A 20,744-nucleotide genomic window follows, 5' to 3' on the forward strand; every position below is an offset into this window, starting at 1 on the left:
CCAAGACTATCGCAAGACTATCGGACATTCAGTGTGGGGCAATTAGTATTTTAAGGCGGGGCTATCAGTCCTTAAGGCAGGGTTATCAGTCATTTAGGGCGGGGCTATCAATCGTTTAGGAAGGAGCTATCAGTCCTTTAAGCCAAGACTATCGCAAGACTATCGGACATTTAGTGTGGGGCAATTTGAATTTTAAGGCGGGGCTATCAGTCATTTTGGGCAGGATATAAGTCATTTAGGGCGGGGCTATCAATTGTTTAGGAAGGAGCTATCAGTCCTTTAAGCCAAGACTATCGCAAGACTATCGGTCAATTAGTGTGTGGCTCTCAGTAATTTAAGGCGGGGTTATCAGTCCTTCAGGCAGGGCAATCAGTCATTTGGGGGGGATGGCATTAGGGCGTGTCTTGTTTCATTTGTCAATCTTTTTTCATTTTGTTGCCAATGCCCATCTTCCAATCAGTTCCCAGGGGACAAAATCATGCACCACCCACAATTTTTTTCTCATTTCAGAACTGTTTCAAGTGGATGTACATCACCATAGAGGAAAAAGGCACAATCTTAACTTCCGTTTCATGCAATAGTATCTGACTGTAGACTTGCATATTCCAGCTGAGACATGCAGTCTTAGACACAATGCACTCAATGGAGCTAGTGACGTCACGGTGAGGGGTGGAGTTAGGGGCGGGGGTTAAGTGTGTGCATCAAAGGCATTCCAAGTAGCTCAGCTTGCATCTGCTCACGGTCTGCAGCCAGACTCTTCTTGTTTAATGGCAACTTTAAATCCATGTGAACCGGAAGTTGCTGCAGACTTTTATTTCAGTATGATGATTTATTTCCAACTGAAATGAAATATTAAGTAGGGGGCGGGGTTTTGTTCATCTTTCACTCACAGCAAACTAACAGTTAAAGGGGCATGGCTAAGCCTTTTTCATCCAATCAGAGTCATCAGAGAAGGACCATAAGGCTAACAATGTTTACTATAAGGCTAACAAAGCATCCGCTGCGTAAAACATATGCTGGATAAGTTGGCGGTTCATTCCCCTGTGGCGACCCCAGATTAATGAAGGGACTAAGCCGAAAAGAGAATGAATGAATAAACATTAAAAAAACTACAAATACTAATAAAAATATCAAACAAAATCTAATTTGACACAGTAAATAGATTATTTTAAAATAGTTCTGTTAAAGTAAGCGTGAACCGGAAGATGCTGCAGACTTTTATTTCAGTATGATGGTTTATTTCCACCTGAAATTGAATATTGAGTAGGGGGCGGAGTTTTGCTGCTCCTTTCATTTTTCACTCACAGCAAACTAACAGCTGGATGGGTGTGGCTAAGCACTTTTTGCCCAATCAGAGACATCAGAGAAGCATCATAAAGACTAACAATGCTCACTAGTAAAATAAACATCGTAAATTTTGATTTCATGCTGACTTTAACAAAATAAACTTATAAACATAAAAATAACTACAAATATTAATAAAGAAACATTTTAAAAATCTAAATCAACACAGTAAATAGATTATTTTAAAATAGTTCTGTTAAAGTAAGCGTGAACCGGAAGATGCTGCAGACTTTTATTTCAGTATGATGATTTATTTCCACCTGAAATTGAATATTGAGTAGGGGGCGGGGTTTTGCTGCTCCTTTCATTTTTCACTCACAGCAAACTAACAGTTGGATGGGTGTGGCTAAGCACTTTTCGCCCAATCAGAGACATCAGAGAGGCATCATAAAGACTAACAATGCTCACTTGTAAAATAAACATCGTAAATTTTGAATCATGCTGACTTTAACATCATAAACTTATAAACATAAAAATAACTACAAATATTAATAAAAAAACATTTTAAAAATCTAATTTAACACAGTAAATAGATTATTTTAAAATACTTCTGTTAAAGTAAGCCTGAACCGGAAGATGCTGCAGACTTTTATCACAGTATGATGATTTATTTCCAACTGAAACTGAATATTGAGTAGGGGGCGGGGTTTTGTTCTTATCTTTCACTCACAGCAAACTAAAGATTGGAGAGGCGTGGCTAAGCATTTTTGTACCCAATCAGAGTCATCAGAGCATGACCATTAGACTAATATTGTTCACTAGTAAAATAAACATTGTACATTTAGATTTCATGCAGACTTTAACGTAATAAAATTATAAACATTTTTAAAAAACTACAAATATTATTAAAAAACATCAAATAAAATCTGATTCAAAACGTTAAATAGACGGCAAACTAACGGTCAAAGGGGCGTGGCTAAGCATGTTTTGCCCAATCAGAGTCATCAGAGGAGTACTGCCATTCCAAAGCATGAGTAGATTGTCAGATTTTGATTAAAGATGAACAAAACATTTCCTTTAAGTGGATTAAATGTTCACCTTAAGACTAACAATATGCATTAGCAAAATTAACATTTTAGATTTTGATTTTATGCAGACTTTAGGCATTTATTATATATAGCCCCCGAGTATTATATAAATCCCCCTCCAGCTGCCACAATAACCTGTGATGTTAACCAGTGGCTTGATGACGAGGGATGTTATAAACCCGTGTGTGCTCATGTGTGTGTGTGTCAGTGCACGTGTAGTGAAGAGCCCTCCGGCTTTGTCACAGAAATCCAGACTAATTCAAAGAAAAGAAGAAGAAACTGTCATATAAACACAAGAGGCGGCTGAACATCAAACCCTCCGTCACGCTTTCTAATGGAAATGAAGAAACTCCTCTAAAAAGGTCATCTTTTAATATTAAAACAACCATAAAAGATTAATGCTTTCAAGTATAAATTATTTTATTTGAGTTTTATGTTACTGTACACTCTCGGAAATAATGTACTAAATCTGTCACTGCGCTGGTGCCCTTTTATAAAGTACTATATGGACACATTAGGCACTAATATGGTAATTCAAGGTACCAATATGGATCCTTTGATATTAATATATCCCCTTTAACTACAAAAGTATACCTTTAAAAGATTTTGAAGACAGATTTTGTACCTTTATCTCTTAAATAAATTTATATTTATTTATTAAAATAAATAACAATATTAATAAATATAGAAATTAATGAAGAAAAACAAAGTTTAAGTTTTTCCAATTAGTTGAAACTGGTGACATACAAGTTCTTATTTGGGTTTTATATTTATTTTATTATATTTATATTCATTTTAACAACATATATTTCTAAATATTTAAAAAAAAAAAACTAGAATTTTCCAATCACTAAAATTAGAAATATGTAAATATATGTTAAGGCATGTATGTATTGTAAGCAGATATTTTTGCATTCAATATGTTGCATATATGACACATATTTTACATGTAAAATCCAAATATCCAAAAATCTGAAGACTGTGTGTATTCCAATATGGCCATATGAACATATATATATATATATATATATATATGAGCAATATCACATGAGTAACAGTGCGATGTGGCTGTATATCAGCACTGGTGGGAGGTGTGCATTGTGGAATGTATAATGGCCCGTTTCCACTGAGTGGTACGGTATGGGGTTGGTATGGGTCACCTTTATCAGGCTTGCGTTTCCACAGCTAAAAGGGTACCAATGGTACTCTTTTGGTGGGTGTGGTGTACGACAGAAAGTTCCAGTCGAAGTCATTCTTGCTGGAGGAAATGTCACAGTAACGCCGTACGGGTCGTTCACATATCAAATGAGAAGCAGTTCTCACACAACAGATGCTTCATACACATAAATACTGTATAAATGTTCATTACTAACCTTTCTATGAACAGGATTTGATTATAACTGCAGATCAGTGACAGTGGGAAATAGCCGACTGTAACATCTGCAGTTATATAAAATAAATAAATAAATGAACAAATACGAACACATGCAGACCCTTACAGTCTCTGATATGTTACCAACTACAGAAGAACTACACACGGCAGACATTTAGTTCTTATTTGGGTTCAAAAACAACAGGAAATATAGCCCACAGACAGTGCAAACCTCTTATCTCTGTCTGTAATCTTCAGCAGCACATGTAGCCTCTGTTAGAGAGTAATTCTGTCATTCCCGAGTTCACAATAGTCCAAAAGGCGATGATGATAATTAAACATGGCAGTTTGTTCATGTTTTAGGCTGCTGAAAGAATCATTTGCTCCTTTGTTTTTTCACGCTTCACTCTTGTGTTTGTTCGTTTCTGACAGGATCGGATGTCAGAAGCACTTCAATAATCACGCGCACGTTATTATCATCAGCTCAAGAAGTTTATTAGTTCAAATATAGATACGCAGTGACACAAGCAAGAAAGAGAAACCACTCGCACTTTAGACGGCATTGTAAAAAACTATGGGGCACAGGGTAAATCTGCTCTTCTTCTTGGCTTTCTGGCTGTTCATCAAGACGATGGCTTGTTATTATATGTATATATTATTACGGTGTAATGCCTCGGCTGTGTATTTAAAACATGGCGGTTCCTTTGTTTTCATTCTTGACTTGTTAATCACGAGCGAGTGATTAATCTCTATAAACCAAAAGCCAGTAGCGTAGAGAATGTTTAAAGGTGATTAGGCCCCTGGGCCCCCATTTATAACCCTTTAGATGGGCCCTCGCATTTTGCACGATGCCACTGCCAATAGCATTCAGCTGCATGCCTAGCTCTGCCTTTTGGTAGCCTTTTGCTGTGCTAAGTACCCTTTGCAAATGGTACCCAAAAAGTGGTACGGTGCGGTTCGCTTTTAGGTACCTTTTGACCAACCCAGGCTCATTCTGAAAACGTCCCGTGGACGTTTCTGGAGATCACGAAATACATCCTGGGAGGTATGTATTTTTGCAGTTTTTGTTTTCGCGAATCCACGAGAGGCCGCTGCGTGTGCTTTTTCAAATCTCAAATTTCTCTCACGAGTGCCGCTGTTCTCGCATAAACCCACCAGAGGCCGCTGTCGACTGAACGTCTGTCTGACTGGCTGAATGACTAGATGACTGACTGGCTGGCCGACCAATCAACAGACCCACCCTCCTCCTTCCCTAAACCCAACCAATTTTTATCGATTGACCCGCCCACCCACTTACTTCCCTAAAACCCAACCAACGATTTACAAAACGCCCTCATCTGATTTTTACCACGTTTTCGGATTTCACCACATTCTCACCCTGGTATTCACTCGTTCAATTTAATTTTTGGATTCTGTTTTTGTCTTACCTGATTTCTGGACCCGTTCTTCCCCGGACTCGAACCCCGTCGTTGTGGTCATCTCCTCTATGCGTCTCAAGTCCGTCGACGTACATGACTAGCTAACTGGACAAACTGATTGCGGCGGGAAAGCCCTCCACACGGGGTAAGCTGTCAGCCAGTAAGTGCCAAAAGGAACGGCGTCACACCGCCCCGTAGCGCTCGTTTAAAAAAAAATGAAATGCAGCCATACGTACCCCCGGCTACATAATTCGCGGTCTCCAGAAACGTCCGCAGGACTAAGATTCAGAATGAGCCTGGGTTGCTTTTGACAGTGGAAACGGCTATAAAAGCGTTCCGGACTGAACCGTACCGCACCATCTCGCTCAGAGGAAACAGGCCATAACCTCCTTTATAGACCAGCACACCCATGAGTCCACAAAGCGGAGTATATGGATTAGCTATTTAAACAACATGGCGCAAAGTAGGAAAATTAGGGTTGCGCTGGTCTGAAAATAGCAACACATCACACCAAACACGTCTTGTGTATGATAGGGCCCTAAAACTGTTATTAAAAATGTATATTAACTATACAGACAAAGAAAAACTGATCAAAATGACAACAAAAAATACTAAAACGTAAAAAAAATTGAAAAATAAAAGACATCACCCGGTCAGTTCAGCAGTATTTTAATGATTCTAATATAAGACATGAGTATATGAAGTGATAAAGGGAGTATAGAAACAGAACTGAATGCCCTGTCAGGACTATAGAGCTGTTTTTCTCTCGCTGGTTTAAATGAACATCGCTTTTCTCCTTTACTCCACTCGTCTTCAAGGCCAGCAGGTTTTCATCAGTACAGCACTGATATAAATGAGCAACTCTCACATACTGTTATTTCTGCTTTCAGCCGGGTGCCAGATTGTGACGTGTGTTAGAGGACGGAGACTGTCTGCTCTCATCATATACACTGCCTTATAGTGAGCAGCAGACAACCTGAAGGAGACACTGAACTGTGCTGAATGCTGCTTTACTGTCTGATCTGAGGTCAGAGGTTACCAACAGATCAATGCAGGTGTGTGTGTGTATTGTGTGTGTATTATTTTTGTGTGTGATTTTTATCATTTAACAATAAAAATGTGGAGTCACGGTGGCTCAGTGGTTAGCATGATCGTCTCACAGCAAGAAGGTCACTGATTCGAGTCCTGGCTGGGTCAGTTGGCATTTCCGTGTGGAGTTTGCATGTTCTCCCTGTGTTGGCGTGGGTTTCCTCCAGGTGCTCTGGTTTCCCTAGCAGTCCAAACACATGCGCTATAGGGGAATTGATGAACTAAATTGGCCGTAGTGTTTGAGTCTGTGTGTGAGTGAGAGTCTATGGGTGCTTCCCAGTACTGGGTTGCGGCTGGAAGGGCATCTGCTATGTAAAACATATGCTGGAATAGTTTGAATGAATGAATACAGTAACAGTAATGATCTATATTTGCTGTATTCTGTGGCTGAGCTCAGTGTATCGTCCTAAAAGCCGTGTCGAGCTGCAGTCCAGATTAGAGCTGTGCGTTTCGCCCTATTTTCCCTGCGTGGCTCGAGCTGAAATCAGCAGAATTGTGCAAAAGAAAACCTCCCTGTAAGCCTGCAGGGTTTATTAAATCAGAGCTTCTCACCTGTGTTCAATTTCTGACTTCATGCAAACAGTTAAGCACTTTCTATCCCAGTGTTTGCATGTTAATGTGTGACGCTCCTCCTGCATGTTAATTGAATTCGGTTTATTTTAATGGCACACTCTTGATAATAACTATTCAATAATTTATTGACCCAGAAATCCCTTAATGAGCTCTGTTACGCAGCAGAAGCTCAACAGAAGACTCATTGCAGAATTGTGGGTACATTCATTCATTTTTCTCTGGTTTAGTCTCATATTTATCAACGGTCACCACAGTGGAATGAACCGACAACTATTCCAGCATGTGTTTTACACAGTGGATGCCCTTCCAGCCGCAACCCAGTACACATACACACTCATTCACACACACACTCATACACTACGGCCAATTTAGTTCATCAGTTCCCCTATAGCACATGTGTTTGGACTGTGGGGGAAACCGGACCACCCGGAAGAAACCCACGCCAACACGGGGAGAACATGCAAACTCCACACAGAAACGCCAACTGACCCAGCCGGGACTCGAATCAGTGACCTTCCTGCTGTGAGGCGACAGCACTACCAACACCACTGCGCCACCCCTTCCTAAATAGATGTTTCATGTAAATGTTTATTGAACTTAGTAGAATAAACACACAAAAAAGAGGAAAAATAGACTTAATTAATTAATGATAATTGAAGCTGAAAAAAAAATAGAAATATGAGGCTCTAAATTAATATTTACAAGACAATATGTCCCTAAATACATATGCAAACATGATATAATAAAGGTTTTGTATCTGGAAAATACCAGAATGTTTATCTAGGAGACAGAAAATGTATCCGTAGTTCCAGAATCAGCCACATATGTATTTTCAGACACTCTATCTTTAATGTGAGCTTCAGAGACGGGTGTGTTTATGCAGCACTGTGAGCCCGGTATAGTTCTGCCAGCGAGATCAATGTGTTTCTGAAAGCGCTTTCTCTCCTGCTAGAGCTTCACCGGATTTAACCTTCGGTGTTTCACACAGTATTGGAGACTTCTGGTCATTTCAGATTAAGTTGAGCATTTTGTCTACAAGCTCTTAATCAACCCACACACACACACACACACACACACAAACACACACACACACACACACACACACACACACACACACACACACACACACACACACACACACACAACCTTCTCTAGCTGGTTTACTAGTAATATCTCTGCACTACTGCTGATAAATGTACTTTTTTCTACAGTAAACTGTGCTGTATTGTAGTATAATTTACCCTACAGTTGTAGAAAACTACACTATTGGCTCATTTGTTTATATTACTATAGTTGTTGCGTTACTATACCAACTAAAGAATCGCCACAACAGATAAATTTATATTGTTGTTGTGTTGCTATAGCAACAGTAGAACCTCTCAACAGATCAGATACTATAGTTGTTGCATTACCATAGCAACTGTAGAATCGCCACAACAGATAAATTAATATAGTTGTTGTGTTGCCATAGCAACTGTGGTACCTCTCAACAGACCAGTTACTATAGTTGTTGCGTTACCATAGCAACTATAGAATTGCCACAACAGATAAATTAACATATTTGTTGTGTTACCATAGCGACTATAGAATCGCCATAACAGATAAATTAATATAGTTGTTGTGTTGCCATAGCGTCTGTGGAACCTCTCAACAGATCAGTTCACTATACTGTTGTGTTACCATAGTAACTATAGAATCAACACAACAGATCAATTACTATAGCTATTGTGTTGCCATAGCAACTGTTGAATCACCATAGCAGATCAATTACTATAGTTGTTGTGTTACCATAGCAACTGTAGAATCGCCACAACAGATTAATTGCTATAGTTGTTGCATTACCATAGCAACTGAAGGATCACCACAGCAGACCAATTACTGTAGTTGTTGTTGTGTTACCATAGCAACTGTAGAATCGCCACAACAGATTAATTACTACAGTTATTGGGTTACCATAGCAACTGTAGAATCACCACAGCAGACTAATTACTGTAGTTGCTGTGTTACCATAGCAACTGTAGAATCGCCACAACAGATTAATTACTATAGTTGTTGGGTTACCATAGCAACTGTAGAATCCCCACTGCAGATCAATTTCTGTAGTTGTTGTGTTACCATAGCAACTGTAGAATCACCACAGCAGATCAATTACTATAGCTGTTGTTACCATACCGACTGTTGAATCGCCACAACAGATCAGTTATTATAGTTGTTGTGTTACCATAGCGATTGTTTAATCGCCACAACAGATAAATTATTATAGTTGTTGTGTTACCATAGCGACTAACATTGCTTTATTTACTATGAATTACTATAGTAATTTTAAAATGGAACTTTTTTTCTGAATAATATATAATATATAAATAATATATAATAATACTGATGGTCCAGATGGTACCCAGATGAGACTGTGGCATTAGTTTAATCAGATGTTATTTGAGAATAACATACTTGGAATTATGTAATTAAGCAATCAGAATCAAGTATTCCAGAGAGTCATGCAATAATCATTCATTCATTCATTTTCTTTTCAGCTTAGTCCCGTTATTAATCAGTGGTTGCCATAGCAGAATGAATCGCCAACGATTCCAGGACATTTTACGCAGCAGATGCCCTTCCAGCTGCAACCCATCACTGGGAAACATCCATACACACACATACATTATGGACAATTTTAGCTCACTCAATTCCCCTATACCACATGTGTTTGGACTGTGGGGGAAACTGGAGCACCCGGAGGAAACCCACAACAACACGGGGAGAACATGAAAACTCCACACTGAAATGCCAACTGACTCAGCCGAGACTCGAACTAGTGACCTTCTTGCTGTGAGGCAATTGTGTTTACCACTGCGCCACCGAGCTGCCCCATACAAAAATCAGAAATAACAAAATTAAGAAAAGAAGAAAAAAATCATGGGAATTTTATCAAAACATTTCATTGTTTTGTGTTTTTCACACCACTTGGAAGAACAGAATTAGTAGAAAAATCTTGATTTAATATTAAAGTTTAAAGGTTCATTTTAAGCCTCATTGGTTCATCTCAGCCACATAGAAAAGTCTTTAATTTATTTTTATCAATCCATGAGTCATCAATACAGCACAGAAATATCAAACACATCATTTCAAACCGTCTCTGGCAGATGGATGAAAATCACTGGATATTTCAGCAGCACTGGAGCTGATCGTGCGTGCGTGTGGGTGTGTGTGTATGTAAATGAACACAGTGGAGACATGGGTTTATCTAAATATACAGCTCAATTTATCACAAACGATTCACTGCACAAACATGATCTATGTGATCGTTTTTTGTGTGTATCATCACGAACACTCATCAGGCCTCTCGCGTTTTGTGTTTTCAAACACTGTAAAAAATGCTGGGTTGTTTTAATCCAATGTTGGGTCATCGTTGAATTAAAAAATATTATTTAATTATAATTGAGAAATGTATTCATCTTTGGGTTTGTCCCTATTTGACCCAACTTTGGGTTAAAACAACCCAGAATTTTTTTTAGAGTGTATGATATTTAGCAAGTAGTTCTGATTCTGTTTATGTTTATAAATGCAATACCATTTGAGAGTAAAATTAGATTTTCTAGATACATATCTCAGTTAAAAAGAGATCAATATTTAGGAAATATCATGTTGGTGGCTGCAATTGAGCATTACCAAAAATAAGAGTGTCCTACCCTAAATGCATGGATGGAAATGATTAAAAATGGAGCAAATAACAAGAATTAAAGCAGAAAATTCAATAATTTATTTTAAAGTGAGGAAAAATGCACCAATATTGCAACATCGCATAGACCTGCTCTGATTTTTAGTTAAATTCTGATGTAATGGATCACTCCCTGCATAGTTTCTTTTATTCAAATTGATTTATTATGTTACTAATATTGTTTTAGTTTATTATTTTTAATATTTATTTTTGTCCCTTTCTCTGACTTCTGTTTATATCTTTCTCTCTATTCTTATGTATACAACATACATCTGCATGTGCACATATAGGGATGTGTATGTGTCTGAGAGAGAAAGAGAATATACACATACATAAAGATATGATCTCTGATATGTATCTTTAAAATGCTGGGTTGTTTTAATCCAATGCTGGGTCATTGTTGGATTAAAAATTTAAATATAATTAAAAAACAATGTATTCATCATTGGGTTTGTCCATATTTGACCCAACATTAGGTTAAAACAACCCAAAATTATATTTTTGAGTGTATGATATTTATTATAAAGTTCTGATTTTGTTTATATTTATAAATGCAATACCATTTGAGAGTAAAATGAGATTTTCTAGATACATATCTCAGTTAAAAAGAGATCAATATTTAGGAAATATCATGTTGGTGGCTGTTAAAATGAGCATTATCAAAAATAAGAGTGTCCTACCCTAAATGCATGGAGGGAAATGTATAAAAATGGAGCAAATAACAGGAATTAAAGCAGAAAATGAAACATTTTATTTCAAAGTGAGGAAAAATGCACCAATAATGCAACATCTCATAGACCTGCTCTGATTTGTAATTAAATTCCTGATGTAATGGATCACTCCCTGCATATTTGTTTAAATTTAAATAAATATATTATAATGTAACTGATATTATTTATTATTTTTATATTTATTTGTTTCCCTTTCTCTGATTTCTATTTATATCTATACTTATGTATACAACATACATCTGCATGCGCACATAGGGATGTGTGTGTCTGAGAAAGAGGATCTACTATGTGCCTATACATACAGTACATATATGATCTCTGATATGTATCTTATGAAAGTACAATGCTATTTGAGACATAAATAATCAAAAGATCATTAAAAAAATAAATGCACACCTGTAAGCACGCGTGAACATCTGCATAAACGCCATAGCACAGCGTATTCTGCATTAATCAGCTCATGCACGAGCGTTTCATTAATACTGAGCAGCCTCCCCATCTGGAGGAGTGTGAAACATGAAAGTTTGAAAATGCATCTGCGTCACTTTACACTCGCTGTGTGTGAAACCCGAGCATGCAAACTTGAGCAAATGAACTCACCGCGATGATAACAGTGTCGTCTCCCTGGAAGGTGGGCATGAATTTGTCTCCACGGAGGATTTCGGACTGGTTGAGTGGTCTGAAGCGACACAGCACCCTGATATTGCATTCTGCGCTGATATCAGCCATCCTGGAGCACGAGAAACGCAACAGAGGCGCTTATATATACGTGTGTATGTGTGTGCGTTCTTCAATAATCGCAGATGAATGGCGTTCAGTGACGTGTGAATTAAAGCAGAGCTGCTGTAAATCAAAGCATGATTAATCCAGGGAGTCCGTGTAAATGTTCACAGAGAGAACACAGATGATGGTGATCGTGCTGTTGTGGATTTCTCGTGTGCGTGTGTGCGTCTGTTGCGCTGCAGAAGTGCAGTGATGCTGCAGGGATACGGAGACACACGCGCTTGGCACCGCGCCGCTCTGATTGGCCGGTGTGTGGCAGGGGGCGGGGCTTGTGTGATTGACACTCGCATCAGCACCGCCGCTCTACATTTTAAAAAGTTCAATCACACGATGAAAACAACGCAGATCAGACGTGTAAGTTGTTTATTGGTAATGTAACTATAATTTAGACCAGGGATGCCCAAACATTTTTATATGAAGGACAAACAAACCAAACATCATTGAGAGCTGTGGGCAGAACGTACAGTTACCATATATTCCCTAATATTTCAAATTAAACTTAAAACATTACATTAAATTTCATTATCTAATGCAGTATAACTTTTTAAATGATAACTTAGTGCAATAAAAACCTAAACAGTCCCATTTATAAGCAGAATCTGCCCTCGACTTAATTTGCTCACCGAAGTCTCTGCATTGTCGATTGACTGTGTGCACATTTAAACAAAATCTGATTAATTTACACCATTAAATTGAAACATTTAATTTCACTTAGCTTTTAACCATTAAAAAAAAACCAAGATTTGCATTAAATTTGAATTGACAATCTTAAAACCATCCCCATCATTCTCCCTCTCTTCTGGGATGGTGGGCCAAATCTAAGGTTACCATGAGCCAACTTTGCCCTGCGGACCCTATTTGGGCATCTCTGCTATACCCTATAGCAAAACAGCTAAACAAAAACCATCCAAAGGCATTAAATTAAATTTATTTTTCAAAATAAGTTTATTTTCCTTTGATCTAGTCCCTGTGTCGCCACAGTGGAATGAACCACCAACTAATCCAGAATATGCTTTACACAGCTGATGCCCTTTCAGCTGCAACTGAGCACTAGGATACACCCATACACACACACTCATGCACTGTGGATAATTTAGTTCATCAATTCCCCTATTGAGCATGTGTTTGGGCTGTGGGGGAAACCGGAGCACCCGGAGGAAACCCGCGTCAACACGGGAAGAACATATAAACTCCACACAGAAATGCCAACTGACCTTGCCGGGACTCGAACCAGCGACCTTCTTGCTGTGCTAACCACTGAGCCACTGTATCGCCCCTAAAATAAGTTAAAGAAAGTTATGTTAAAGAAGGTAAATTTCAAATGATTTCACTGTATTGCAACTACTTTAAAATGTTCGAAAGATTTTTTTTTTAACTTGTTATAACATTTTTAATCAAAGATTCTAATAGCAATAAACCAAATGAAAAAAAGTTGGGGCCATTTCTTTAAAATGTTATTATTCTTTTAATTTATCTACAAAACATATTCTAAAATAAAGACAAACTTCCACATTATGATGCTAAAATCCTCTAATAAAGTGTATAAATCTCTTACTTTGGGATTTTTGAGTAGAGGAGTAAACAAAAAAAGTAACGTGGGGTAAAATGTAACACAGAGTTTTAAGGTATTTGCTCAGGGTTAACCACGGCATGCTTCTGAGGTTTTCACCACCAGTATCAGCAGACGTCTTCCTGCCAATTATTGTAAAGGTTCGGCAAAATTTGGATGAGAAACACAGGAGAAACCAGTTTTGCAGCATAAAAGTATTTTTATTAAAGTCAATATTTTTTTATTTAAAAAAATCTGTGAAAGGTGTGAATGTAAAATCTTATATTGTTGTGATCACCGTCTTCTAGGCTAAAAGTTGGAACCATTTTGAAAGGTGTATAAAACACAGTGACTGCTAGCCAGTTTTGAGGAAAACACGACACAGCAGGGTTAGTTGTAATAGAGTGTTACAATTAAGCCACACACTGTTGGACACCAATTAAACCAACAAAATAACTGTTGAATTTTGAGTGTAATGTTAAAATACTTTTTAAATGAAATGTTTTTTAATAGAAAATATTGACAAAAAAATATTTTAATCCTAATACTACAAATAAATGCATTGTATAATAATGGATAATAATCAGAATAAATCCAAATGTTTTTTCCAATAAATAAATATGTAAATAAACATACTGCGCTATGTAGAATAAAAAATAAATTGAGCTGAGTATACTGAGGAAATATAGCTACTATTTAAAGTAAACTGAATTTAAATTAGTTGTGTGTAATCTGCCTTTATAAACATGTGTTACAACTAACCTCCTGTCTGTTACAACTTGCCCGACAGCTGGGGTAAACAGTAACATTTATACTCCTGGCACTATTGGCAATACTGCACGGAAACCATCGGTCCAGCGATCATAAGTTCAGTGCTCATTTGTAGGAGAGGCTTGTGTGTTGTTGGTAAAAAAAAAAGGTTTGTCTAACCCTATTACTTTGTTCATTATTTGGACAAAGCCAAAAAGTGTTACTTTGTGCCCCGCTCTGCCCTAATGTCTTCACAAATACCACAAAATTTTCTTTAAATACTGCTAATCTTTGAGGGACCTTTGCATTTATGAATGTCACATTTTACATCAACATGCTATTTATTACATTATAGAAAGTGAGAGAGTGAGCTTTTATCATTAAATATCAAAGTAAACTTAACTGTTACTTAAATATAACATTAAGGTATCATACACTTTATTAGGTACACCTCACTAGTACCAGGTTGGACCCCTTTTGCCTTCAGAACTGATTTAATCCTTCATGTCAGAGATTCAACAAGCTACTGGAAATATTCCTCAGAGATTTTGCTCCATATTGACATGATAGCATCACACAGTTGCTGCAGATTTGTCGGCTGCACATCCATGATGCCAATCTCCCGTTCCACCACATCCCAAAGGTGCTCTATTGGATTGAGCTCTGGGGACTGTGGAGGCCATTTGAGTACAGTGAACTCATTGTCATGTTCAAGAAACCAGTCTGAGATGATTGACGCTTTATGACATGGTGCGTTATCCAGCCATCAGAAGATTCTCTGTAAACCCTAGAGATGGTTGTGCGTGAAAATCCCAGTAGATCAGCAGTTTCTGAAATACTCAGAGCATCGTCTGGCATCAATAACCATGCCACATTCAAAGTCACCTAAATCCCTTTTCTTCCCCTTTCCTATACTCGCTTTGAACTGTAGCAGGTCGTCTTGACCATGTCTAAGTGCATTGAGTTGCTGCCATGTGAGTAGCTAACTAACAGTTGCACAGGTGTACCTAATAAAGTGGCCAGTGAGTGTTCATAAAACGGTATAAAAGGGAATTAACAATAAAGATTAAATACATTTGCCTCAAGCATATTAATCAGGCACATTAAGTATTTTTTCAGCTGTTGAGATGTGTTAAGAGCCTTATTGTATTGAAGTGTCTGTATGAAGAAATAAAGTAAGGATTTTAGTTATTTAGTTATACATAAATAAAACAATTTTAACAGTTATACTGATGCATTTATACTACACTTCAAAAAGTAATAAGAAAACTTGAGACTGAACGAGTTTAGTGTATTGCAATTGAAAAATAATTGAAGAATTGTACAAAACAACACAAAAGGGTGAGCATCCTTCCTTAAACTTCCTAATAAAATGATTGCATGGATTATATCTATATAATATTTTAATATGGTTTTCTTTTACTCTATTATTAATTGTGTATTTTTTTTATATCTGACTAGGGGTATCATATAAAGCCAACGAAATAAACCTCACCCCTGCCATTCTCGCGAGATTTTATTTGCGGATGATGTCACAGCTGTCATTGTGGCAGCAGGCGGCCTGTGTGAGCGTCATCGGCTTCATCAAGCGTTTATATCTCATTTATATCTACAGTAAAGCAACTAATTAATAGTTATTAATATTAAACCACTCATCTACAGCGTGCTGAAACAATGGCCGACCCAAAGTACGCGAATCTGCCGGGCATCGTAAGTGTTTTATTCTAATCAGTCCATCACCACAATAACAGAGCGCCGTGTTAGCATTAGCCTCCGGGCTGAGCGGCTAATAGCGGAACACTTATTTATATAAAACATTACATATTTACAGACTAATAAAGAGTTGTGAGTGACTATAACACACGGGAGGGTTATCAAACTAATTAATTGATTTGAGACCTGAAGTTATTTCATGTAACGGCTCATGTCTGGTGCTCCACATAACTGACTGAACTTATAAATACAGGCTGTTTATTAAATAAATGACTGTTTTTCTGCTCTGTCGTCTGCATGTTGTGTAAAGTGGAAGCTGCACAGCTGTATTTTGCATGTAATGCTGTAAGAAATATGTGTTTGTGAAGGGCGTTGGCCAGATCGAGGACTGACTGCTGTAATAAAATGACGATATTGTAATATCTTATATTACTGCAGGATTTTTGTTTGTTTGTTTGTTGTTTATGTCAGTTTGTGTTGTTTACAAGATCATGACCACCATTCAATATTGATCAGTCATGTCTGGTTTTCAGTGGGGGATGTTTACATTTGGTCCCCATCATTTTGAAATGTTTATTTATATTTTTTATTACAATAAAGTACTATAAAGTAAACCATTTTAACAAGTGCTGCACAATATTTCATTTCAGCATCGATATCGCAATGTAAACATTTGTGATTGTCACATCACATCGCATGTAAACACAAAATGTTGAGTTTGGATTTTAATTGATCATTTCACCAGTGTTTTTTGAGGCCTGTGACTGTGTGAGGGTTTCAAAAGCATTCAGGCCCAGGACATTGTAGTGTTTTTAGCTTTGACAAATTAATAACAGTAAATTCTATTGAATTGTTTGTAAAATTAAGATTTGCAGTTTTATTTAAATTTTGATTATTCATTTACTGTACTGTATAGCTGAATACAGTTCGACACCTCGAAAAACAATAAAATGCTGTTTATATAGTTTCTATCTTTCTTTACTGAATTTGTTTATGCTTGTAGATCGTTTATTATATTTTAGGCATATGCGCTCCCCTACAGAATCATCCCAATACATCTAAAATTATAATTGATTTCCAAATGGGTATTTAACAAATCGAGTGAAATTGTATTCATATCGCAAAATATATTGCAGAATAAAGTATATCGTAGATTTTTCCAATATCATGCAGCCCTAATTTTAACGTTGTCTTAAGGGATGCAACGATTATAGATTTTGGTTGTACGATTATAGTCTGAGGAATAATCACGGTTATCACGATTATTATGGATTCATTAATTTCAAAACGCTTCTAGTTTAGAAAATCACATGAAAACTCTTTATATTTTAACGTGTTAATTATTGCATCTTAGTAACCAATTAATACAGCACAAAATAATAGTAAAAGGAAACAATAGTCCGTTTCTCTTTGGACTTAAAAATAAGTGAGAGAGTTTTTGGCATTTAAATATAATAATAATTTTACACTGAAAAATAAACAACAGAACAATGAATGAATGAATAAATAAATAAATAACCATAAAAATAAATGAAAACAATTGCGTCGTGGTGAGCTCGCGGCGTTCTTTCAACTAGGTGCGCCTGGAAAGCATGTGCGAGCCTCAATTGGAAATAACGAAGTTACGCATGTAAAAGACGCAAAATGTGAACGACCCTTAGTTTAAAAAAAGCCATAGTTAATCCAGTGTGCATGGGGATTCACCTCGGTGTGCAAGCTCGGAACTTTCATCTAGCGCACAGTGGGCATAACTTTGTTTGAGTTGCAGCATTTCTTTTTTTCTTGCAGAAACGCGGTGTTAAGAAGCCTTTACGATTAATTAACCGTGACAAATTTAAGTGTGGTTAATAGTGAAATCGGTTATTTGTTGCATCCCTAGTTGTCTTATACTCATATGGGTTTGAGAAGAGTTGATCATCTCAGAAGAATTTGTTTTAGTTAAAAATGCGAGAACATTTCATTGAAATTTCAAATAAAAATATTGTATTTTAGAGCTTTTCAAAAATTCCAATTGTTCTGAATGACATGTTTTCATTTGTTGCGGGTAAAGATCAGGGTTAATCCAGCAAACATTGATTTCTTAAACTCCTCAGTAGGGCTGCACAATATATCATTTCAGCATCAACATCGCAGTGTGTGCATCCACAATAGTCACATCGCATAGATATGCAAGGTTGAGTTAGGATTATATTTGAGCAAAAGTCACAGTTCAGAACACAAGATTTGTGGAGTCACTGCAGAGTTTAACTACAACAGAGTGAAATTTCATAGTTTGCATGTTTTTAAGGCCTGAGAGTGATAAAAGTATTCAGACCCTTTGCCAATTGGGTTTAATAAAGTATAATTTTATTGCATTATTTCTACAACAAAGAATTTGCAGTGTAATTTTTACACTTGTATACAAAACCACAAATTATCCACTGCTTATTTCACGTTCATCTATACTTTATTGTATTTAACTATACTTGTAATTTGTTTATTACATTTATGCATCATTTACTAATCATCCCAATCAATCTAAGTTAATACATTTGGTAACACTTTAGGGATAAATGCTCACTATTAAATAATTGCTTGTTATTGAGATATGGGCTGCTTATTAGTACTTATAAACCGAATATTCTGCATGATCCTATTCGACATAACCCAATACCTAAACTACCTTAAATAAATATCCATTAATAAGGAGCAAATTAGGAGTTCGTTTATTGAAGCAAAAGTCAATGGTTTGTTAATAGCGAGAAGTGCATGTTAAAATAAAGCATCACTCCTTTCCAAAAAGTGCTGATCAATCATTTAGTGAAATTGTACATGCGGTATATCGCACATTATATCAGAGAAAAATATAATAATGCAATGTCAGATTTGTCAAGTGCAAAAAGTTGTTCTTGTGTATAAAAATGGATAGAAATGTCTCTGACAACATGACTTTTTTTTTTTATTTAGTGCAAAAAAACTACTTGACAAAAAATTTACTCATTTATACACTCAAAATAGGGCTGCACAATATATAATTTCAGCATCCATATCGCACTGTGTGCATTCGCAATAGTCACATCACAGCATCTGCAATGTGGAGTTGGGATTATTATAGCTGATCAGCAGTGAAGAATGTACAGAGTTTACATTTTACATAATATTTGATTATTCAGTAATAGGGGACAGGATAAAATAGCGATATGCATGAGGTGGTGCTTGTAATGGCAGATCGAATATATTTTAAAGGGCACCTATGGTAAAAAATCTACTTTTCAAGCTGTTTGGACAGACATATGTGCATGTATGGTGTATAGAGCGTCATATTGGGGTGACATAAACACACCCAGTGCTTTTTTTTTCAGTTTAACAACATAAAAAACAGTGGACCAATTGGAGCTGTTCTCAAACCGACCGCAACTTTACGTAGGAGAGCGGTCCCCCCGCCCACCAATATTGATTGACAGGCGCGTCATCATATCCTCAGTTTGTTGATTCACGTCCGCCATTTTCAGCGTGAGTCGAAGCGATATCACTAAAGGAACACGCTAGCTCTATTTTTAGATGCAAGGCTCATTGGGCTCAACACAAGATCAATATTCTCCACATTATCGCTCTAATTGGAATTATTGGTTGTATCTTTAGGTAGGTTTGCAAACATGTGTACTTCTCATTGAGTCTACCTTATACTTCAGCCGTTTGCATTTCTCGTGATCCCAGAAGCTCCCTGTGATCTTAACTAGCATGCGTTTTAGAATTCTAAACATCGGTTTCTATCAGGGTACACTCAAGTCGACGGCTGGGCGCTGCGGACCGCTGCAGAAACCTATGTTTAGAATTCAAAAATGCGTGGCGCGACGATTCGGGACACTTCATGTTTCTGCCGCGCTACAGAGAGTGTCTGGTGTGCCGTGTCGCGGCTTCGAGCGGTGCATCCGGTGCCTCAGTCAAAGTTAATTCAGTGTGCGTGGTTATTAGTTTCTGTGTACAAGCTCGGCACTTGAAACTAGCACACAGTTGGCTGTAAAACTGTACAAAGACACAAATGATTTTGTACTCTCTGCTTGGTCTGAGTCTGAGTCGTACATGTACGACTGAATGGTTATCCTCTCTCTCCTTCTCCATCTGCCTGTCAGACTCTGTTGCAAACGCAGAGCGGGTGAGCTCATGGCTCCGCCCCCTTGTTACGTTGGCGGGAAGCCGAAACTAATCTACATGTGAAGCAACACACCCCTAAATCAGCTAACTGTGGACACGCCCCCAACATGACACTTTTTAACACATTATAATAAACAAATCTGAATTGTGTTTTAAACTGAACCTAAACTGGCACACTCAGAAGAACCATAATATTAATATTACATCATAAAAAAGAGGTCAACTATGGGCCCTTTAATGTTGCAATTCTAAGAAATACATGTGCTGTTAATGAAAGAAATACGTATTATAACTTTTTGAATGCAGTTTTCCCTCTTCGTTTACAAATATCATGATATATCGTAGATAGTTTTCTTGTGATATATCACTGATGACTTGCTCTATCATTATCGGGGGCAAAATATCACGATAATATCGTATCGCATTACTGTACCTGAATATCTGACTACTTATTTCACTTTTAACTTATTTATTTGTTCTTGCTATTTATTTGATTCAGTTGTCTACAAGATTATTCCAATCAAAGTTAATAATTTTATCCC

The 20,744-nt window shown here is 37.1% G+C and overlaps 2 protein-coding genes across 3 annotated transcripts in view; one reads left to right on the forward strand and one right to left on the reverse strand.

The window, feature by feature from the left end:
* The window catches only part of kif5ab (kinesin family member 5A, b), a 70,228-nt gene extending 58,168 nt beyond the window's left edge, over positions 1 to 12,060 (reverse strand). For both annotated transcript variants that reach the window (XM_056460669.1, XM_056460668.1), the window contains exon 1: positions 11,874 to 12,060. In XM_056460669.1, coding sequence (XP_056316644.1) covers positions 11,874 to 12,002 — 129 coding nt within the window. In that variant the 5' untranslated portion in view covers positions 12,003 to 12,060. The remainder of the gene's footprint in view (positions 1 to 11,873) is intronic.
* Positions 12,061 to 15,886: 3,826 nt separating this feature from the next.
* The window catches only part of dctn2 (dynactin 2 (p50)), a 46,620-nt gene continuing 41,762 nt past the window's right edge, over positions 15,887 to 20,744 (forward strand). The window contains exon 1 of the mRNA XM_056460675.1: positions 15,887 to 16,065. Within this exon, the coding sequence (XP_056316650.1) occupies positions 16,030 to 16,065 (36 nt within the window). The 5' untranslated portion in view covers positions 15,887 to 16,029. The remainder of the gene's footprint in view (positions 16,066 to 20,744) is intronic.

Source organism: Danio aesculapii, chromosome 6, assembly GCF_903798145.1.
Source record: "Danio aesculapii chromosome 6, fDanAes4.1, whole genome shotgun sequence".
Classification (NCBI taxonomy): domain Eukaryota; kingdom Metazoa; phylum Chordata; class Actinopteri; order Cypriniformes; family Danionidae; genus Danio; species Danio aesculapii.